Source organism: Cinclus cinclus, chromosome 4, assembly GCF_963662255.1.
Source record: "Cinclus cinclus chromosome 4, bCinCin1.1, whole genome shotgun sequence".
NCBI lineage: Eukaryota > Metazoa > Chordata > Aves > Passeriformes > Cinclidae > Cinclus > Cinclus cinclus.
The window spans coordinates 52,884,245-52,907,976 of record NC_085049.1 but is presented as its reverse complement, the minus strand read 5'-3'; the positions used below and the strand labels follow the sequence as shown (position 1 = coordinate 52,907,976).

General features: G+C 38.1%; 2 protein-coding genes across 2 annotated transcripts in view; both read left to right on the top strand.

Annotated features, from left to right (window-relative positions):
* The first annotated feature begins 2,274 nt into the window (after positions 1-2,274).
* Positions 2,275-23,732, top strand: part of POC1B (POC1 centriolar protein B) — a 43,226-nt gene continuing 21,768 nt past the window's right edge. Inside the window, exons 1-9 of the mRNA XM_062492516.1 lie at positions 2,275-2,377; positions 2,594-2,689; positions 10,436-10,607; positions 11,336-11,515; positions 12,780-12,887; positions 13,763-13,878; positions 14,257-14,390; positions 14,954-15,022; positions 19,028-19,180. Of these exons, the coding sequence (XP_062348500.1) occupies positions 2,275-2,377; positions 2,594-2,689; positions 10,436-10,607; positions 11,336-11,515; positions 12,780-12,887; positions 13,763-13,878; positions 14,257-14,390; positions 14,954-15,022; positions 19,028-19,180 (1,131 nt within the window). The remainder of the gene's footprint in view (positions 2,378-2,593; positions 2,690-10,435; positions 10,608-11,335; positions 11,516-12,779; positions 12,888-13,762; positions 13,879-14,256; positions 14,391-14,953; positions 15,023-19,027; positions 19,181-23,732) is intronic.
* On the top strand, positions 3,181-4,978 carry GALNT4 (polypeptide N-acetylgalactosaminyltransferase 4). Its single transcript, XM_062492071.1, has one exon. It carries the CDS (start codon positions 3,181-3,183, stop codon positions 4,930-4,932), a length of 1,752 nt encoding a protein of 583 aa, XP_062348055.1. The 3' UTR covers positions 4,933-4,978.

The window sequence follows — 23,732 nt, the reverse complement described above, 5'->3', positions numbered from 1 at the left end:
TTCTTTTCTAGGTACAATTTTTGTTTGGACATATACTACCCTAACACAGTGCCTGAGAAGAAAAAAAAGTCTCCATAGCTGCTGAAACAGCAGCCTGCTGACACATGATGCTTGGAACATATTTTCTGAGGCACCATTTATCATTGTCATCACAGTGTGCAGCAACATACTACAGTAAATTGCTCTTCCATATCACAACCTTAAAAAGACAATGCCAACTCATAACTGTATGACTAGGAGTTACAATAATCTTAAAATAATTCCAAAAATAAAATCTATATATACTAACAAGGGAACATAATAATCATATAAACTATTACCTGCCAGCTTTATAACTACATCACTATAGCTAATTACATGACTGCAGTACAGGAATACTTTGCTTACTAAGAGCATTTGGGAGTCCTCAAAGCACTCTCAGGTGAAGAGATACAGCAAGAAACAGACTAACTTTGTAAGCCACACAATTTGAGAAACACTCATCTATCAATTTGTAGAAAGAGGGATGCCACCCTCCTTCTCTCCAAAATCACAGCCCTTCCTTTGCTTTATGCCTATCACCTGGAAATTTATAGTCCAGGAATTTTGTGGGCAGGCAGAGATTCCAATTTATCGCTAGCATACCAAAATTAGTAAAATATACTGAGCTGCTGGAAGCACAGCAACTCTAAAGAAGGGAAAAGGATTCAGTAGACTGAGAATTGTCATTCAGCTCAGTTTGTAAAAAACGTAACATGTTTTTGACCACTGGGTTTTAAGCAGCTTCCAGAACAAATCCAAACCCAAAACCACAAGGTACAAGAACTAACGAAAATACACAGCACAGAATTAAAGCAGCAGAGATGGTACTTTCTCTCATTCAGGAGATGAGAAGATGCAGAATAAATTAATATTACACAAAGTCTGGTACTAACCCAGAGGGATAGAATCTAAATGTAGTCTCCCTGATGAGACATCATTCACAGCTGAAGAAAAACCTGACAGAAAGAAGACAGTTGGAGAAAAAAGCTGAGAAAGGCTGGAAGACTTTAATAATGATGAATAGGTCAATTGAAGTTTAACTAGATAACTTCTGTTCCTGCAGCAGGGTAGAGTGCAGAATATTTAAGTCTTACCAACACCAACTCTTTTTTTTTTAATGCTACATTTTACTTTTTTGATCTAAATCACAGGGACTAAAACAAAAGGATGGGAGGCTGAGCTGTGTAGAATGAAAAAAAACAAACCAAACCACTAAAACAAAGCTCCATCAAAAGGCCAAACCAAAACCAAATAATGGCAAAAACCTGTAGCTTTTGCTAGGTCCAAGTTAATGTGTTTTGTTCCACCACTTATATTTTTAAACGTGTTTTGTATTGTGAAGTCAAAAATGGCATATTATCAACTTACATAAGCTCAATGTGAGGAGTGCTAGTACATTTTAATGAAAATTGCCTTACATACTTGTGATAATCCTACTTTTTTCACCACTTCCAAAGTTATTACTTTAAGTGTGCATTTCATGGTTAAACACAATTTATTGTCCTATAAGTTACAATTCTTATACGTTGGCCTAATTAGTGACCTGATTCTGTAGATGTAAAAGTTTAATGTCAGAACAACCAGTAAAAGGTGGACTGGATTTTAAAAAAGAAAGAAAAGGTAATTGCAGTATGAGTTACTTCTTCAGGAGCACTCGCCTATCGAATGACAGCTTTGACATCACAGCCCTTTGTGCTAATTGCTGTCAACCCTGTTTTTACTAGCACAGCTATGGGAGCAGGACTTTTCCAGCGAGCCTGGTTCCCTCACCTAGCTTTCCACAAACATTCGCAGCGCTACCAACACTAACGTTGCAGCGTTGGGGTTTTCTTAATTTTTAAGTTAGGTGACAGCATTAAAGAGTGCCAACTTAGGAAAGTCGAAAGTCTGACCAAAAAAAAAAAACAGCTGAAGAAAAAGAAGACAAGAGGCCAAACTACCTAAGGCAGCTTAATATAAAATCAGTCTGAGGATTTTTTTAGCTGCCCTGTATGAATTTTTAAGTCACAAAAACGAGCTAACACGAGCTAGCCGGGAACCCCACCGACGGCTCGGCCGAACCCCCACTAAGTGCTGAGCCCCCCGCAGCCCCTGAGCCGCCCTGTCCCGACCACCGGACGGACCCGGAGGGTTTAATTCCCCCCTCCGGAGGGTTTAATTCCCCCCGAGCCGGGGCAGGCGGGGGCGCTGCGGCTTTAAGAGCGAAGGGCGCGGTGCGGCCCCGCCCCGCCCCGCGCGGCCGCGCATGGGCAGATGGGGAGCGGCGCTCTTGGCGCGGCGGATGAATCCGGGGCTCGGCCGGCCGCGCCTGGAGCGCGGGGCTGTCGCGGGCCGCTCCGCCCATGGCCTCCCCGCTGGTAAGGGCTCGGCCCCGGCAACCGTGGACGGCGGGCAGGCGAGCCGCGGCCGGCTGGTATCGCCCTGCGCCGAGGGCTGCCTGGCCCCGGCCGTCGCTCCCGCTGGTGGAAGCGCTCCGGTCCGGCGGCTCCCACCGCGCGCGGGGCGTTAGCGGCCCCTAAGGGGCGGGGGAGGGCAGGGCGAGCGCGGCCGCCCGCGTCCTGACGGTGCGCACCCTCTCCCCAGGAGGACCCCATCCTGATCCGGCCTTTCCACGGCCACACGGCGGCGGTGACGGGCGTCGCCTTCAACGCGAACGCGGCGGGGCTGGGTGAGTGCGGAGCCGGGCGCCGTTTGCTTTCCGGGCGGGGCAGCCCGCGGCTCCCTCCTCCCTCTTTCCCTCCCCCGGAGCCGCCGGGCGGTTCCGGGCGCAGGTCCGGGCGCGGAGGCGGGGCGGGCTCTCGCTCCTTCGGGCGGGCTGAGGAGTCTCTGCCCCTTCCTTAAGCGACAACTTTTTGAGCAAACCACAAGGCGGGAGGAGGGGTTTGTCCCGCGGAGAGAGAGAAGGAGGAGGAGGAAGTAAGTGAGGGGAGCGCCGAGGCCGGAGGGGCAGGGGGCCGCTCCGTGCCTCTGCTGCCGCCCCGCTCCCCCGCGGTCCCCCTGGAATCTGCCGGGCCCACCGCGGAGGGCTGGCCGCAAGCTCTGCCGGCGGCCAGAGCCCGAAGCTGCGAGTGCCTGCAGCCCCCTCTGCCCTGGCGGCGCGGGGAGACCCGACAGGAGTTCACGGAGCCCGCTCTGCTAAGTTGCTTTTAACTACCTAAGATGAGGATCCGTCTGGCGAGAAGATGGACGTGGGTCCGCAAAAGCTGCGTGTTCCTCGGCTTCTTAATGATCGCTTACTTTGTGGTCGAGCTGTCGGTTTCTTCCTTCGGTGCCTCCCTCGCCGGCAAGAGCATCACTAAAGGGAAATGGGAGAGGCGCTTTTCTGACAGAGCAGAAGCAGCTCTCGATTTGGCTCGTCCAGTTTATGACAAACCCCCACCCGATCCTTATGCTCCAGGAGAATGGGGTAAACCCTCTCGCCCACAGTTGAGTCCTGAGGAGAAGAAACAGGAAGAAGAGTTGATTGAGAAGTATGCAATAAATATTTATTTAAGTGATAAAATTTCTCTCCACCGGCACATTGAAGATAATCGACTGAGTGGTTGTAAAACTAAATCTTACAACTACAGAAGACTGCCCACGACATCTGTTATAATTGCTTTCTACAATGAAGCCTGGTCAACGCTGCTGCGGACGATACATAGTGTTCTTGAAACGTCACCTTCAGTGCTTCTGAAAGAAATTATACTGGTCGATGACTTGAGTGATAAAGTGTATTTGAAGGCTGAACTTGAAAAATACATAAGTAGCCTGAAAAGAGTTCGCTTGATAAGAACCAACAAACGAGAAGGATTGGTTCGTGCACGCTTGATTGGTGCCACCTTTGCTACCGGTGATGTTCTCACATTCCTGGATTGTCACTGTGAGTGTGTTTCTGGCTGGCTGGAACCACTGCTTGAGAGGATTGCTGAGAATGAGACTGTTATTGTTTGTCCTGTCATTGACACCATTGACTGGAAAACATTTGAGTACTACATGCAAACGGCAGAGCCCATGATTGGGGGGTTTGACTGGCGGCTGACGTTCCAATGGCACTCAGTGCCTAAACACGAACGTCTCAGGCGCAAATCTGAAACTGACCCAATCAGATCCCCAACTATGGCTGGTGGCTTGTTTGCTGTCAGCAAAAAGTATTTTGAGTACCTGGGAACCTATGATACAGGAATGGATGTTTGGGGAGGGGAGAACTTGGAATTATCCTTTAGGGTTTGGCAGTGTGGAGGCATGTTGGAAATTCATCCGTGCTCCCACGTGGGCCATGTGTTTCCAAAGCGTGCGCCCTATGCTAGACCAAATTTCCTTCAGAACACGGCACGTGCTGCTGAGGTGTGGATGGATGAGTTCAAAGATCACTTTTACAACAGAAATCCTTCAGCAAGGAAAGAAAACTATGGAGACATTTCTGAAAGAAAGATTCTTAGAGAGCGTTTGAAATGCAAGAGTTTTCACTGGTATTTAAAAAACATATTTGCCGAGTTGCATGTACCAGAAGATCGTCCTGGCTGGCACGGTGCTATCCGCAGCACAGGAATACCTTCAGAGTGCCTTGACTATGTCTTACAGGAACATAATCCTACTGGCTCTCACCTTTCTCTCTTTGGCTGTCATGGTCAGGGGGGTAACCAATTTTTTGAATATACATCAAATCAGGAGATTAGATTTAACTCTGTAACTGAGCTATGCGCTGAAGTCCCTGAGCGGGAGGACTTCATAGGTATGAGGAGCTGCCCAAAAGATGGATCTCCTATCCCAGAAATTATTATCTGGCACTTCAAAGAAGATGGGACTATTTATCACCCTCATTCGGGAAAGTGCCTTACTGCTTATCGTACAACTGAGGGGCATGCTGATGTGCAAATGAGAACTTGTAATGCTGGAGACAAAAATCAGATTTGGAAATTTGAGAAATAATCACTGCTGGTAGTATGAATTGAATGGACTCTGGAAACTCTCCAGGCATTTTACACATGTGAGCAAATAGCAATGTTTGAATACCTTGGAATGTTTTCAGATGTGTCTGTAGTTTTGTAGAAACTGTCTACTGTGATGAACTATATGGAAAGCAAAAGTAAATAGTGGGGCTCGGTTTCTAAAACATGGATTAGAGCATCTAATGCCTTTTATTTTTGTAAAATTTTGATCCGTTATTACTTTGCTCTTGATCCATTATTACTTGGCTCAGTCTTGGTAATGATAAAACAAAGGCTTCTGAGTGGACTGAGGAGGGATTTTTTTAATCTTAAAATTATGCAATAATCATGCAAGGTAATGCTACATGTAAACAAAAAATTTTTACTTACAGAAGTAAAAGTTAAGGTTCTTGCAGTGGCATTCGCTGACCTATGTTGCAGGTACATTATAAAATATGTATCTAACAACCCCAGTAATGCTACAGTAGCAAGTTATTGAATGTGGAAAGTTGAATCTAAGCCTTGTAGTAGTCTGCATTTTTCTGGGAATGTACATGCTGTTAAGGGTACTATATGATATAGACGAACAGGAAGCTTATTTACTAGAAGGGTTTTGGCACTGCTTTGCAGTCTCGTACCTATTACAAAAATCTTACCCCATGTGGCTTAGTCAGGAGCTCTCATGCATTTAGAGGAGAGTGTGGTAGCAGAACCAAAGACATGCTGGTGATATCACAAATGGAAGAAATAGGGATGCCTATAAGTAAGAATTTTGTTTAAAGGCAATGGGGAAGGAAAGAAACCACAAAATTGCCTTAGCTGCTGCTGTTTATTAGCTATATATTTAATGGCTCTGTGTCAGCTTTTTCCATGTTGAGCCCTACATCCTAGGGACACAAAAGTTATGTGATCTAGACCATGTTTGAATTTTTTGTTGTTTTTTTATTTTGTTTTGTTTTGGTTTTTTGTTGTTTTTTTTTTTTGTTTTTTCATTTGGTCAGCAGGATAGAAGAAGGTAACATAGAGGAACATTTGGACTGTTTTATTTTATTTTTTGTATTTTGGCTACAGCTGGCATAGGTCAGCCCTAGGAAGAGAAATAATACAGCATAAGATGCCTCTTTCTAGTCAAAACAATACCACTGGAGACCTTGTGTAAGACTGGGAAGCTGAAGCTTCTGACATGAGGGAAGTTGAAAAGACAAAGAACAGCTTGCAGGAAGATTTGTTGGTAAGGTGGTTCACAGAATTACTTGTTTAGATTTTTTTTTTTTCTGTTAAGCTGAGTTTTTGAAGAATACTGATTCTTGAATCATGTCACTAATCTGTTTTGATTGTGATTATAGATGGTAGATGTGATAGATGTACTGTGTACTTGAAAAAATCTTGTATTAGTGTCTGTATTTTAGTTTCATAAAATTGAAATTGAACACTTTTTAATGTGTTGGGCATTCCAGCTGTTTTGATTACTTTTACTGAAGTGATAAATATTTTTCAGTAGCCATAGTGTAGTAAGTCTTTTCATGGGGTGGGTAGGTAGAAACTTAAGCAGGTGAGCACTAGGAATCTGGATACTTGAGGAATGTAGTAGATGTGTATTTGCTACAGGTCTTAGTAGGTAGAAGGGTTAAAAAGGGACAAGTGAGACATAATGTAGTTTAAGTTTGGCCAAAAATAAAGTAGGAGTAAGTTAGAACATATTCTTAAATCTTAGTCATTTGAAAGCTTTGAGAGGTTTGGGTGGAAGCAGGTTAAGATAGAAGGAGAACAGAAGAAAATTTGGAGTTTGGAATGAAGCATTTAATCATGCTAAAATGCTTGCCACTGTGTGGCATGGATTCTTTTAAGACTTTAATTTATTTTTAGGCAGTTACTTGCAATTTGATTTTTTTTCCCCCCTTTTTTATCTTCCTTTTTTTTCCCCCTAAGTTGTTTTTTATTCTTGTTGTTGGGTACTTTGTTTGTTTGTTTAAAAAAAAGGGAACTTTTTACTGCATAAGGGAAACATTCCTGAAAATTTGCATTCTACTTTGCAGCAGAAATTCTTTTGTAGACCTGCAAGTTATGAACCATTTGTCAACTTTTCAAAGGCAACCAAAAGTCATTATGTACCGGGGCAATAAATTATATCAAGTATGTGCTTTTGTGAAAAGTTTGCTGTAGGCTGTTAAAGTCAATAGGAATGACAGGAAAAAGGCCTAGGTTTTCCTATGTGGCAGATCATAAATAATATGTGCAATGCATGTTCCTTCAGATGAAAGTAATTAAATGGTGTGAATATAGACTATGCAAATTTTATACAGTTAATTTTTTAGCACCTGGCAAAAACTGCTTTTTATATAAAGAAATACCTTCAAATTAAACCTGACATTCTAAGTGTTCCTTATCTCTTTAAGCAATAACTGTAAGTGAATCTGCCTCTGAGTTTGAAAAATTATTCTCTCTATGTATCTGAAGCCTTCCTTCTTCCTTTCAATGTTTGGAGTTATTTAGAAACAAACTGGGGAGAACAGAAAAAAAACACAAATTAAATGACCTGGCCCTAAAAAAAAAAAAAAAATATATATATCATCTCAGCAGGAATAAAAAACATGCAAGTAAAAGGAGGAGGGACTAGTGAAAGAGAGAGAAAGAAAGAAGGAAAAAACAAACAACACCTTATTATTGTAATGCTCCTATCGAATTATTTTTTCAGTATGTACAGATTTCTGGAAAATCTGAGTCTCCGAATGGTTTTCTATTTTGTTAGACCTTGAAGATTTGGTGAACGATTGTATATATTTTAAACTACTGATTCTAAGTCACTTAAAAGAAATTGAATGTAAACTTAACACTGAATAAATGTGGAGGGCTTTGGGATTTCATTTGAAAAAATAAAATCCAGAAAATTAAATGTTAGCTAGTGTGCTGACTCTTCTCAGTTCTTTTCCTCTTGTGTACATGCATACAGAGTGCAACAAAAACTGCCAATAACTTGAACTTATGAGAGGTATTAAAAATTCTTATGTTACCTACTGTACTTAGAATTCCAGATTGGCTTTTTTGGCAGAGATTCAATTAATAATTATTTTTCTCCAAGTAGGAAATCTTGCAATTCATTGCAAAATGTGTTTGTATTGTGATGTTGTACTGTGTCATTGAGAGCTGCAGTGGTTTACTCCCCTGTAAAGTGTGGGAGTTTATTGGCAGTGGTAGGGTTTGAATATTCACACACCCATTGTATGCACTCTGTTCCATCTGCTCTGTAATTCTTGCACTGAGTGATTAATTATATTGGAGATACTTAAGTATTTTGAGAGATGTACATCAGGCTGTTAAAGCCTGTCTGAGTTTCTCTTTTGATCCATGCACAGCTTTTAGTCAACACTTTGTTATTGTGGGAAATGAAAATAATATCTGTATACCACTTTGCTGTAGATCTCTCAGCTTGGCCTTTGCATAAGGCCAAGTCTTTATTTTTTCGTGTTCAGTTCTGTAATGACTCATCAGCAGAAAAGCAAATTATCCAGTGATGTATTTGCTATACATGGGTGTGTACAGAAGCATTGAAATTTAGAAAAAAAAAGGCACTCGGGTTATAAACTGGAGTAAGTTGTATATTGGAGTCAGCTCAGCGTGAATTTTTAGCTTTCTTCATTTTAATTATATTTTTCAGTTGATCATAGCAAGGACAAATTGTCTTTCAGCTCTAAACACCTTTTTTTTTTCCACCTTTTTGGTTATGTCACATATTCTCTGAGGAGCAACAGGCCTATTTGTGCTATGGCACATCCTAAAAAAATTCTTCTGGGCCTTCTGTGCGTTTTTTTGTTTCCAATCCAATATTTAAGTATTGCATAGGCAGCAGGGAGTCCAGAGGGAAAACAAGGAAGATGGTCATGCATGTCCTGCAGAAAGGAAAACTTCACTGCTTGTTTCTCATTGACCTTGGAACAGCCCATCTATGAGATAGCAAGCTGCAAGAAACCAGGCTCTGAATGAATGGTGCTGATATCTTTCTAAGAATATTTGTCTCTGCTTTTAGAACTGAAAGCTGACACTACACAGCCTTCATGCAGCTCATAAGATACCACAGGTATTTGGTAGTTCATCAATGATTTATGTTAGAAGCCATCAGTCTTGTCTGTTTGACATTTCCAGCCTGATGCCTTCAAATTCTGTTTTGGCTTATGTTTCACTTTTTCCTTTTAGTTTTACTCCACTGTAGATCACACTTTTCAGAATCAAAGAGAAAAAGTAATTCTTTTAAGTACAAGTAGAAAGACGCTGTTGTAAAACAGGGTTATGAAAAGTTGAAGTGGGGGGAAAAATATCTTGTATTTCTTTGTGAAATGGAGGCTGTTGAGATGGGCATAGAGATAGTCTGGTCTTACATCTTTTAGCAGAAGCTAGTCTTTTGGGAATAAAAAGTATCTTTGAATCAAATTCATAAATGGAATTTAATAGTTAATATTTAATATTCTAATATGCTAATACTTTGTTTGAGGCTTGCTTGACGTGATAATGAGGAAACTCAGTTTCTTTGTGCTATGTTGGTGCTTGAAAGAAACTGGGAAGAGAAAAAGCCATCTTCATGTACTCTTCCAACTTCCAGGAGATCCCTGTTCTTCCACTCCCTTCTTTTATCTACTAGGGTTAGGAATTTGACAACTCAAGGATGGGAGTGTGAATACCTTGTTTTTATTTATGTCTATATACAGCATTTAGCAGAGATGAAGATGATAGGAATAGGAAATTCATGTGTACCAATTTAATTCAACTGCTTATTGTCTTTGGTTCTTATAGGTTCCTGAAAAGGATCAAGCTCTGGTAAAAGTTAGGTTTGCCTTTCTGGCTGTAGATAGTGTAGTTCACCTGTACAATGACTGCAAAAAACCCACCCTCAAACATGTTTTCTGTTTTCAGACTGACCACTTTGTTCTTTCTTGAACTAAACAAATGTTAGTATTATAAAATTGGTACTTAAATAGGATTGTAGAATTGCCATATATTGATATCTTCACTCAAGTGTAGATATCCGAAGTGTTAGCAGTCGTGTCTTGAGTTAAAGTTGGCATGGTATTTTTTTGGGTTAAACACTTGATGCGTGAAACAAATTCCATCTCAGAGATCAAAATGAGATTACTGAAGAATTTGTCTGTTGTTCTTAAGATTAGGTGAAACCAAATCTGGATTCGTACTTAGTGATATGCATGGTAGCTGGCTTTGAACATGTTGCTCTGTATCTTCAAAGTACTTGTAAGACAGTTGCAGCTTAGTATGTGGGAAAGCTACCTGTTAAGGATTATCTTTTACTTCTCCCAGTCGTGTGGCATCCTTCTGAAAGCCTGGTGTTGGCATTACTCCCTACCAGGCTTCTGCTCAGGCTGAGTATCCATTAAAACATAACTCCTCCCTCCCTGTAATACCTGTTAAGTTCTCTGGTGAATCCAAATCCCTAGTTGTTAGCTCTGACTTTTATAAGAACAGTGAGCAGACTCCTAATATCTTCTACTTCTTGCCAGTTACCTGCTCTGTGGATAGGCTTCTTATATTGTGGAAGCTGACGACGCAGTGCAGAGCCTACAGGTTTGAAGGCCATGCAGAAGCAGTGACAAGTGTAGATTTCTCACCAGATGGGCAGGTGCTGGCTTCAGCTTCTCATGACCACACTGTCAGGCTGTGGATTCCTTGCATGTGAGTATAACTGAGCAATGCTGGATATGTGTTTCATTATTGTGCAGTGTGAATATTGGAGGCTTTACTCAAGTTTCTTTTTTCTTCGCACATGCCTGGGCTTTGACTGAAACTGAGATTGGGGACCACAAGCAACACAGTTCTTTACTGTATTACTTTGTTCTTTTCTGAGTATTCTGTAGTTTCAAACGAAAAATATAACAACTCAGACGTCACAATTTCATGTGTGTAGAACTATGCTTCCTAATATTTCTCTGGCTTACAGATTATATTTTAATTAGGATTGCATGGCTGCACTTCATTTTGGGGTGACAAGTAATAAAGACAACAAAAAAAATAACTTATCTGACTGTTCTTGAGTAGTAGTGATTATGAGTTATTCATTTTCTCTTAGACTGATGTTACGAACTTTCAAGTGCTTTATAAATTACTATGTAAAATAATTCTCTTTCACATGCTAATGAGACTAAAGGCCAATATTTAATTGCACTGTTCTGTAAAATTGGTCATTGGTAAATGGAACTTAATGAATGTCATTCTAATAATACTTAAGCAAGTAAAAATGTAATAGTGACATTAAGATTTTGCCTCTGTATGCTGCTTTTTCACTTGGGTCAGATTCTAAATATGCTAGCATTGAGTTTATGGGGATTTAAACTCTTTACTATAATTGTGATTTGTTACTTGGTATTCGGGGTTTTGTTTCATCTTCTTTGCCCTCGCCATAGTCATGGAGAGTCATCAGTACTGAAAGGTCATACAGCATCTGTTCGGACTGTGAGCTTCTCCCACGATGGCTACTCTGTAGTTTCAGCATCCAATGATAAATTAATAAAAATATGGAGCGTTTGCTATCAGCGCCTTTTGTTTACCCTATTCCAACACACTGGTTGGGTTCGCTGTGCCAAGTAAGTGTTTTTATTCTCTTGGTAAAGTAGAATTCTTAACAAAGGGGATTTTATATCCCAGGGTGGAAATAAGAGAAGAAAAGTTTGTGAATAACAAATAATGATCTCTCACCAATAATTAATTTTTAATAAGTGAATCTTATGCAGACAAGTTGTATAGCTCTCCTAGCTGAAGTACGAAAGCTTGCTCTATGCTAATACATGTACGTACTAAATCAGTTGCTGGGTTCATTCTATTACTTTAAAGAACAAATGGGGTCTTCTGTATTTATTTTCAGTCAGTATCCCATCTTTTCCCAGTTTTGTTTTGTTTGTTGTTATATTAACTTAAATCTGGAAACAAGTGCTGGGAAGTATCATGCATTGTAGGGGTTTTCTCAACTATTCTTGGAATAGTAGTGGCATTAAAGAATGGTCATGAATCCAGATGAATTAGGCTTACATAATTGGAAAAGGTACAATAAATGGTCTTTGGACTGTTAGGATTCATACTCTTTAAGGACAAGAAAATATTGTTTGCTGATTTTTTTTTTTTTAAATTTTTCCTGTCCTCTACATTAATGGAAAATCTATGGCTAAGAGAGGCCTGATATAAGCCTCTTGAGAAAGGAATTTAACATTGGTGAAGTGCAGACCAAACACAGTTTCAAAGTATCTGACTGTTGAAAAGAAAAGGGAAAGCTCTAGGAAATCACTTGTGAAAGTTCTTGAACAGTTTTTTAATGCCATTGAGCAGTTGCTCAGTAAGTGAAATACGAGTGCCCGAGGAAGTCATAGACAAGTTAGTTTTCCTGTCTGAAAACCTGGTCTGCTAGTCTAGGAATAATTGTGAATGCTTTGCCCACTATTTGTAAGTTTACAAAGAACTCAGAGAACAGAAATATAGGTTAACATTGAACACAAGATTCTACTCTGGGTGCTCTGTCTTTTTACCTGTAATTGTCTATAATAATCTCTTTGTCATCTGAAGTTGCTGAAGTTCCATCTTAGGTTGCTGATACCTCGCCCCAACCCCCTCTCTTCATCTTGTTTATGGCTCTGTGTTTAATCGTAGTTGATTGTGAAATGGGGCAGAGTGGAACAGGGGGAGAAGCTTCTCTTTTTGAGTTTTATTAGTCCATGATAAATGCTAGAAGTTCAAATGCTATGCAATCTTGTTTCAAGATTCAAGGCTTTCTTGTTTCTGATGTTTTGCTGCTTATGTCTCTAATGCTAATCTAGGCAGAATCAGTTGTTAAGTAATGTATATACTTTTGTGTTTCAGGTTTTCACCTGATGGAAGATTAATAGCATCTTGTGCTGAGGACAAATCTATTATCATTTGGGATACAAGAAATAAAATTTGTGTTAATAGCTTCTCAGATCATGAAGGGTAAGTTTTACTAGGGGAAAAAAAAGGAGAAATGTAATAGTGTAATTTTAATGGAATTAATTTAATGTTCTGTGTTATTAACATCTCTATATATTAAATCTGAAAACATAATTCTACCACTCATGTCAAGTAAAATAATTCATATGATGTTTCCTAAAGAGGTTAACTGGCTGCACTTATCCAGCTGTTTTCCAGCAATCAAGAGATAATCCAAACAGAAGTGAGATTATTCTTGGATTTTGGGATGTTTTCATGTTTCCCCTCAATTTTGATAATGCTATTAGATGTTGGATGCTTCAACAAGAAGAAAGCTTGAAGGCTTTTCCACTTGTTGATGAAAATAATATTTTTGTACATTCAGTGCTTTATTTAAGTTTAAAAAATGATTGTTTTCACTTATATGCAGTTTTCTTAAACATCTTGGATCCAGAGTTTTAGTTATCAAGTCAGTGGAATATTTATCTTGTATATGTGCTTTGCTGATTTCATGGCTGCTTTCATCCTTTTTCCAGTCCAAAATGTTGTTATAGCTAGATACTTGGTTCTCAGACAAAAATATTCTACTTGTTGCTTACAAACTATTTGCAGCACTATCTTCTAGGAACTTTGTTCTCCAGCACAAACTCTAAAGATTGAACTTGAATTAATTATGCAGTATTTTCAACAAAAGTGGGATTATGATTTATCACACACATCTTGTTTTCTTATACTTGTGTCAGTTACTTGAAATGTCTAATTTGAGTTTCCATACACGGAGGTTTCACACAAGTTTGTGGCAGCTCAGTGTTACTGTTGTGGGCTTTATATATATACACACACCCCTAAATATTTCTGTGGAAACACAATATAAATATGTTTTTATGAATTATATTTAGATTTGCAACTTTTGTGGATTTCAACCCAAGTGGAACATGTATAGCTTCTGCAGGTTCCAATAACACAGTGAAACTATGGGATATTCGAACGAACAAGCTACTGCAGCATTTCAAAGGTAAAAACAATGTAGTTTGTTTTGTTTTCTTTACAGTGGGACCCTTTGCAATTGAATGTGATTTATTAAGAGTATGTTATTTCATTCCTTACTGGGGAAAGTGGACGAACAAGTCATATTGACATGTTGTAAGTATCTTTGTAGTCTAGCAACCCTAAGAATCCAATCTGAATCCTTTTTATTTCTTTGCTTCTCTTAATATTTAGAACTGAACTCAGCAAGTACTGTGGAGAGTCCTTTGTGCCTCAGCACTGTGGTTCCCTTAATTTCCCTTAAATGAAGTAGCTTTTTGGGAAGTAGAAAAGAGCAAAGAAATAAAGTGTATATATCCTCTTAGTAGATATCTACAGCCTTTGAATATTGTCTTCTGTAAATCAGTTCACAGAGCAGGGGTTAATTGTATATCATTCCATCCTTCTGGTAACTACCTCATCACTGCTTCTACTGACGGTACCCTTAAGATTCTGGACCTCTTAGGAGAAAGACTTATTTACACTCTTCATGGACACAAGGTATACACAGTAATCCTCTTTGAACTGAGATCTTATAAGGTTGTTCAGTATCCTTACAAAGTGAAAGTAATATTTATGCCATTGTGTCTTTTATCTTGCAACTTGCAGATAAAATTTAGTGGACAGTAAGGTGTTGTATTCATGCACCTTGTCACAAGTGGTTGAGGAAATGGATCAGTTTTTACCTGTAACGGTGCTTAATATCTTGCACACTTGATGTTAAGTAAAAGCTCATGTTCTGAATTCATTAATAATTCAGTTGATATTCAAAATCATGTTATTTGGCACTTCAGTGGTTTTGTCTATTGAAGTCTAAAATCTAAGGATATTGCCACTCTTTTCCTAGTACAGATTGTTGTAACTGTAATATAGCATCTTATGAAAACGTGCAATATTAACTTTTCAATCAAGTTTTGTAGAAACTTGACTACAGTGAAATTGTTCCTTGTTTTATTAAAATTGAAAAATCTGTCATATTAGGTAATGACATAAGTTGTTTTTCTCTAAAATACCATTATTACAGTAGTAGCCTAATTTTACTGTATGCTATTTTTGTTTTCCAGGGGCCTGTACTTTGTGTGGCTTTTTCAAAAGGTGGTGAAAAATTTGCCTCGGGTGGCATGGATGCTCAGGTTTGTGGTATTGTCTCCTTAAATGAAATGTCTTAATGTTTGTTACAGTGGATGTGAGTTATAGTATGTCACAGTAACTTGCTAATTACTCAGTTGCTCACATGCATTCTGTCTATTAGTATGTTATATAGACTTTCCATTGGATAGTATGATGATAAGACTAGCCACCTCTCTTTTATATGTTAAAATAAAGGAAAGATTTTTAAAGAATAATAAGAATATTTAAAGTGTTGCAATTCAGTGTCAACAAAGTAGTTGTGTTGCAATTAATATTAAGCTTTAGCTACTTTGTTAGGTTTTTCACTGCTTTTAAAGTCCTTTCTCTGTAATTGTAGGTATTAAGTTGTGTTACTGGGAAACAATTGGCTAGCTCTGGGGGAATAAACACCTCTGATTACCTTTACTAATTTACTTTGGTTAAACAGTAAAATACTTAAAAAGGGAAGAAGAGTAATTTTTGAGCATTTAAGAAAAAGTTAAGCAATAAGTCTTATAATTAATCTCTATCTGCTATAATAAATCTCACAATTAAGAGCAAATATTATCAAGTTTCTAAAAGCTCACTGTAGATATAAAAAAACTATGCTGTTGAAATTAAGATCTTTTGAGTTTACCTTAGTTCATGGCTATATTCTGTTTAGTGGAGTTTGAAATAAATTTCAGCTAGTAACAGAGATGGTCTTGGGAAATAAAAAAGATTGCTTTCTATTACAAAGTGTTAAGTAAAAAGTACTGCCAAGACTGGAAGTTATTGAAAGGGTGGAAGTGTTATCAAATATCCCATATTAATTTTGCAAGCAGGGAAAAGCCCCACAAAAACCAGTCAAGAACAGGGGAAAAATATGTATTTCTTAACCCCATAGTATGAACTTTTATTTTCCATACTAAAGTTTTAAATAAGATTTTAAGTCCCAAAATGCAGCTTAAGTCCTACATGATTCTGAATTGTTGATCTTAACTTCCATTAGCATTTTATTTTGAGTTTTATGACTATTGGTATGTTATGCTTAACTTGAGAGGAACGAAAGTGCATGTATTCACTAGGTCACATGGCAGAAGATTAATCTGAAGTTCTGATGAAGGCAATGACCTACAGTATTAAGCCTAACACAGCCTTCCCAATGAATGCCAACACACCCTGGGAATGCCTGTTTACTACAAAGTTCCTTTGAATTTGGGCTCCCTGAATGACATGTGTTCAGAGCATTCGTGTCGTTGCCTTTTTCCTGCCCTGACTTTCTGTTGTGGAGCTGGGGCATGAGAGCATGGAGAAAGTAGGTAAAAATCTATGCCTCATGTTCCTTAGCAGTTTGATATAATGGGTTCATGCTGTATATATGAAAGGGAAGATCCAGTTTCATCAGGAAGCACTTTGTTAGTTAAATGTTGAATTTAAAAAGTTGTCATAGGAGGTCTAATAGCAGTTTAAATTACCTTAACAGTGGGCCTTCCTGTGTTTTTTGAAATTTTTCCCTTTGTTTGATCAAAGTTTTGGTGGGAGAAGAATACTTACTTAGCTGCAACTTTTACTTTTCTAAGTTTTAAAATGTGCTAACCACTGTTGGGTAACTACCAAGGTGTATATCTTTATCTCTAGTAAACATAAGAATTTCATTCCTCAGTGTCTGTTTTCTTTTGGTGTATATACACACGTACTTCTCAAACATCCTGTTTTGCTGACCTCTCCACAGCCTTCTTACAGGTGTGCCAGGAGAATGGTTGTGGAACTTCTCAACTCACTGTGATTGTTGGTTTACTGAAATTGTAGGGTGTGTTTGTTGGAAAAGTTCTGCTGGCAGATCAGCAATGTCATGCTTATGAGCAGAGGCTGGCCATAAAAGTGCCATCTTCTGCCCCTCATGCAATACCTAAAATACACTGTCTGTTCAACCCCTCATGCAGTAACCAAAATATACTGTCAGTTCACAGCATGAGTTGGAGGCAGCTGATACATTCAAAGTTTATGGAAGACTGCTTCCTTCACACATATATTATTTACGTTTTCAAACAACAGATCCTTCCATAACTTTCCATCAAAGAAGGAAAACCAGTATCTCTGCTTCTGATACAAGTTTCTGGTTGCTGCAGAACCAGCTGACAGCCTTGTTCAGAAGCAGGTTAAATATTTGAAACAAACACTGCATACATTTGTTTCTTTCTATTTGCTTCTTTCCTCAAACAAGAAGGCTCTCCAGATGTAGTGTTCTGAAGTTTGTGTTCCTCACATTTTTGCCTATATGTGCACATGGCAATGTATTTTATTAACCTGTTGCTATGGAAAACATAAGACCTTTTATGTGAAAGAGCAAAGTTGCACTTATTTGTCTGGAAAGTAGTAGCCTATGCTGTTAATTCAGTTACTATATAGAGGAGACAAATCATATCTGATGAAGGACTTGGTGTGAAGGAGAATACTTCTTTATAAAATATCCATCTTTCTGGGGTTTGCATATTTGCTTTTGCATTGTAGTTGAGCTACTCAAGGAACATGTGAATGTTTCCATGCTGGTTTTACTCTTACTGATGTTTTTTATCTGTAGTGATGAAGCTGCAGGGACATGGCCTTTCACTTTAGAACAAAATGAAACATATTTAGAGCTTGAGCTCAAAAGCTCGCCTCTGATAAAAGGTGAGCTGCCTCCTGCATGCACTCTTATTTACACTCAGTGCTGAAACACTTAAAATTACTAAGCCTGCAGAAAATTAGCCTGAAAAAAAAGAGGAGAAACTACTAAGAAAATGTAAGCGACTTTATTCTGGACTGAATGATGGAAATAGTAGAACCTACACAAATGAGGAAGGAAAGAAAGCAGGAAGCTCCTGTGAAATTACTGATCTATCATCTAACAGTCCTGCAAGTGGCAGGTTCTTAGGAGGGTTTAGTTTGACTGAGGTCTATTCATCCCTCTTTCACTGGTACTAATGTCTGAGTTAGTCTGTGTTCACCTTTATTGGTGAACTGTCTCCCCGTGCATATTCAGGATTTTTGACTCAAGGGAGTCATGAGAGATGCTGAACCTGAAATGAACTCATAGTAATGCAGCTATTCAGGAATTTATTAAAAATATGATAGAGTGTGCTTAAAATTTCAGTGAAGAAGTCTATGATTTTTGTTGCTTAATAATTATTAATATCTGAAAAATACTTCTGATGCCTGTCAAAAATATTACTGGCTGGACAGGGAAGTAATTTTAAGTTATAGTCCCCTCTTTGTTTTCTTTAGTTTAGCTAGCAGCTGTAGATATCAGCATTGGACTTTTGGTAACTTCTCAGTGCCTCAAAATCCTCTTCCCCTACCTCCTTTTCCTTTCCTCTATTAGTATGTAAAGTAAGAAGTTCACAGGTCATGTACGCTTAATTAAATTACTTAAATATGCAATTATATTGTGACATGAGAGAACAACATTGTGTGTTATAATTTCATTTCCTGGAATATTCATAAGACTGGATAGAATACCTTTGGACTACCTCTATATCCTGTGACCCTCTGCATTTGGTCATTGTATGACTTGTGTTTCTACCTAGAACATAATTAGACAAAGTTCAGAAAAGAGATTCTTTTTGCTAAAACACTGGGACCAGATGTTTTCAAATTCTGTGTAACTCTCTCATTTCTCTTATTCTTTCAAACTTTCTTGTTAGACCTGCAAGCCTTTATAGGGGGCAGAAATTTAACAGTATATGATCCCTTGATCTGGTAGAAGAGTAACTTGGAACAGTTCAGTTGGGACATGAGTTTGCTTTCTTTTGTGATTATAGACTTATTTCAGAGGTGATGTTTTTAATAGATTAAACCACATCTTTTAGATTTGATGTATAGATGGTCTGGGGAAGTTCCTGTGTTGCAGTAGAGATCAGACTAAGACATTAGTGCAGTATTGTTAAGATGCAGTGATCTAGTAATAACAGACTTTATTATTCTAGTATGCTGTAGCATGCTAGAGTAGTTACACTTTGAGCACTGAATAGCCTTCATGTAGTTACTAATATGTAGATTTCTTATAGGTATTTCTATGGAAAACCAACTTTGATACTTGGGATTATGAAGAAGTTCTCAAACACAATTTTAGGAGAACACATATTGATGATCCTCCTCATCTTCTTGATATTTACCCAAGGTCACCTCATTTCCATGGTGAAAATCTTAATTCAGTTGAGGTGAGTGCAATAAATTGTCTAATAAAGGAAACAAGAAGCTTCTGTAAACACTGTCTGACATTTATGGTTAAGTATGTTTTATGTATATCAGAGAGCTATTTTTTATTGTTATGTGTAATACTTTTTAAGCAACCATAATTTATGAATCCACATTAGGGTTCCTAGGCGAGCTGAAGTTGGCAGGTTTAACCTGAGATTACTTTCATGCTTCTTCTGTGTCTGTACTCTACATCTGATTCAAGCAAAACATATGTGATAATCTGGTTTCTGAAATAAAACTGCAAATGTTGCAGAAGGCATCTGAATCACCAATGAGGTGTAGAATGCTTACCAAAATACATCATTATAAGAAGGACAAAGTGGTGATAGTATTGAAAGTCAAATACTTGATTGTCAGTATCAAGAGGAACAAGCTGTTCCTCTTTCCAGGACCTTTAGGTATTGTGAGAAGGTCTTGATATTGATATCTATATCTATCTACAAGACTTTCTAGGCTAGCAGTTGTGTTTTACGTCACAATGTAGTCTGATTTCCTCATATTTCATTCTGAACTACTTTACTGTCAAACTATCTACTGGCATCTATTGAAAGTACTGGAAATTAGGGAACCAAAGTGCAATGTCAAATGTTCTGTCGGTATCAGGAAAAATCCTGTGTTTGTCAGGTAGTCTGAAAGTTATGCTCAATAGGTAAACAATGCTGTGCTTTCAATGAGGCCATTGTTTACACTTTGTAATAGTCTCTGATAGAGCTGGCTGGCTTCTGTGTGGTGATTGCCTGTATTTTCTTCTCTTTTTTATAGTCTCCAGGTTCCTTTAGTGTTAAAGAACTGTATCTGGAATAAATCTAGGAACTTTCTGATTGCTGTAATATGCTATCAGAAGACTACAGAAAATCACCATTGCCTGGTTGCCTTCATGGAAAATGTAGATACTGCTGCCATGGCATTTGTTTCCTGCTCAGAGTATTAAAACAGTGACATTTGGGGATATTGATTTTTTTTTTTGGGGGGGTGGATGGGTGTGTCTGCAATATGAACACATGCTAATGAGTAGTATAAAGATTGAAAACATTTGCTGGAGGAAGGGAACTCTAATAAAATCCATGATCTCTTCTGTGCCTGGTTCTGTTGTCAAGTTGGATGTGAAGCTTTCTAATGCTTAGCATTTTGGTCAGAACAGGATGACTGCCTGTATGACAAGCTTCATAACAAACTTCTGTGATGGACTTTCATATTAGTTGTAAGGTAAATGAATGCAGTTCACTGGTACCAGCCTTCAGTACAGTTGGTCAGTGCCAGAACAAACTTGGTCACAGCATTTGCCAGCAGATTCAAGCCAGTCTTGCTGGAGCAACATCTTGCTTCAAGTTTGTTTGAATTGCACCCAGTTATAACATGTACTAAACAAATGCAGTAGGTTATAGCTGCAGGGGTCCATTGTTTTCTTTTCAGGTCAATGTTTCCAGACCTCTCTGCTGCTTACATGCCTGGCAAAGATGTAAATATACTTCAAACCAATTTTTCAGATTTTATTTTTCTTGTTCCTGGTCCTGGGTAATTGAGAAGCTCTGAAAAAGCATTAAAGAGTTCAGGCTAAAGTTAAACTAAGGCTAAGAATCCTCATTATCAATACTGAAAGGGCTCATCAAGGAAATTCAGTAGTTGAATGTCAAGAAATTATTAGTTGGCTTTGACAAATTTAACTTAGCTTTATGTCTGCATTTATTAATTGCTGCAGCATTTGTGGCAGCTTATAGGCTCCTGGGCTGCTCCATAGTAATGAAAGAGCTCTGTGCCTTTGTCATAGTGAAGTTTTGGACTCTGTGTTATATTTGTCTGGGCTGATTTCAGGATTTTAACAAGATTTGCTGTATTTTCTATTTACATAATACTGTCACTAGAGTATCTTTCTCTCAAGTAAACATCAAATATGCTATATTCTTGGAGACAAAATAGTGTTGGACAGTTTGAACAAAACTCATTACTGTAATGTAATTTTTTTTTTATTTTTTTTTGTTTTTTTTGTTCCTCCTGTCTGCCTCAACAAAAATTATGGGATTTTTGTTGTGATGATGAAGAATAGACTTCACCAACTGGACAAAAACATAATTTATCTAGACAGAACTGATATCAGGTTACTACCAGCAATAACATGCTTTAGTTAGTGTGCACTCATTCTTATGTAGCACTATGCTTGAAATTTTTCATTGTTCCATCTTCTTAAACTATTTCCTCTTGTAACTGAGAAAAAGCATAATATGTAGACCTGCTGTGCTGTACTCTGGAGAAGGAAAAAAGGAAAAAAAGTATTTTTGTCCTTCTTCGCATGCCAAGCTCTTTTGAAGCGAGAGGCAATAGAGAGAGTTCTAACATTAGGCTGTTCCACTGCAATTCCACCCTCATCTTTCAATGGCTCATCATGATTCTAATATTTCAGGGAAGGGAGGAATGTAATCACAGGCATGTCAGAGGGAGCTTATGGAGATCATCTATTCTTCCTGTCACTGGTACATCAGTTCAGCTTTATCTGGTTAGGGGGCCTTGAGGAGAGTTGGAGATTCCCCCGCTCTCTCTGTATGATCTATTCCACTACAGCACAGCAGTTGTAATAACAAATTTTTCCTATTATCCTATCTATGCTTGAAATAATATGCAGAACTGCTTCCTTTCTTGTTATTTTATTCTCTTCCTATTCCTGTGTGAACAGGGTAAGATAATTGATCTTAACTAAACAGAAGTAACACTGTTCTAAGAGACTTGGTAATATATGTGAGAGTTGCAGGCAGCACAGGCCGTTGGGAGATGGGATTTTTAAAAGTATCAATGACTGGTTAAGGTTTGCTACAAGCCACTACAATGTCATCTAAATGCTTGAGATACGTTGTAATACATTCCCTTTAGTTACACTCAGCTGGTTACGTTTAGTCACCTCTACAACAGGAATGAGGGATTGCCTTAGGATAAAATTAAAGGAATTAAAGGTGTTGGAACACAAAAAGTTCAACAGATGTACAGACAGAAAGAGGAAAGTAATTATCCTATTTTAAAAAATTCCTAATGTTTCGCACATTTCCTTCCCTTGTTTTTTCTGTTTTTTTTGGTTGTTGTTTGTTTGTTTTTGTTTTGTTTTGTTTTTTTAGCTAATACTCCTCTATCTCTGCTTGTCTCAGTGTGGCAAAGTCCTTGCAATTCCAGAATTCCAGAACTTGATTCTGGGGAAATAAGGAAATGGTATACACAAAAACAGAGCTGGCTTAAAACTTACTCAGCTAGGATCAGAGGCACAGTTGCAATGTTTTCACACATCACCTGTTGGAAATGCTGATTTGAATAAAGCAGCTGGCAAAACGGCATTAGGAATTGCAGGTGCCATTTGCTATTCTTCAATCTGTAATATTTCAGATACCTTCCTGATTATTTTTCCCCTCTCCCTATCTATTTTTTGAGGCATAATTAACTTTTACAAGAAAATCATTAGTTGTGTCATCTCCTCAGCCCAGGAGTAGCCTGTATTTTAATGCAGTTTCAAATTTCATGTTTTGACTTGTGAAACTTTATAACTGTTCTCCAGCTGCGCTGGTCAATGTGATTCTTGAATATTCAAGTAAGTAAAGATTTAATGCTTATAATAATTTCAGTTTTTCAGACAATTTGGAAATGTAAGTAAGTTATTTATTCTCTAAAGGCACCTTTTTTCTGTTGCCCATAGAGGTAATCTTAGGTGATTACCAGCTCAAATACAGGTGTCAAGCAGTATGGCTAAATTTAACTGAGATAAATCCCAGTTGTTGTCTGTGTTTGACATAAGGACCTTGTGGAGTTATTTGAAAACAGTATGTTTAATCAGTTATGCAGTTTTAGTGAAATACACTAAAAGATGTATTCCACTTGGTGAGAATTGTATTTCTGAATTTGCTGTGTTTGTATGTAAATTGACCTTTCATGGGCTAAAGACTTCTTTAAAATAAATGAAAGATTAGAAAGTAGTTTCTTTCAAAACCGCTTTGAGGTTTGAACATATCAAGGTGCATAAAGTTTCTCTTGTGCACATACAGCATCTGTTGATTTAATTTAATCTAAAAATTTTCAGTGTAATTTCAGTTGTAAATATTTTCTTACATGAAGGAAATTCAAATATACACTAGGTGGCAGTAGAAAAAAGATTATATGGCTTGCTTGGTTTGAGGGCCCCAGTCTAGGGCAAAGAACAGTATTTAATCAAATTGAAAGCTAACTTTGTCTTGCTATGTTTGGAGAGACTTGTTCACAAGCAGCTAAATCACATTCCTAAGAAATACTTTGAGTAATTTAAAACTTTCCCTTTCAATTTTATTAACTCTATTTTTTCTAATTCATTAACGATTGTGTAGAGACCTTCCCTTCAAATATATTTTATTGTACTATGGAACAAAATGTGGTAATTGTATTATCATATTATAAAATTATATTGAAAATACTTATCAGTTTACCAGGCTGCTAAGTTTGTTCTCACTTTTTATTCCAGTCTTATTTCCTTTCCTCTGTTGGTGCTGAAATAATGATATAATTAAT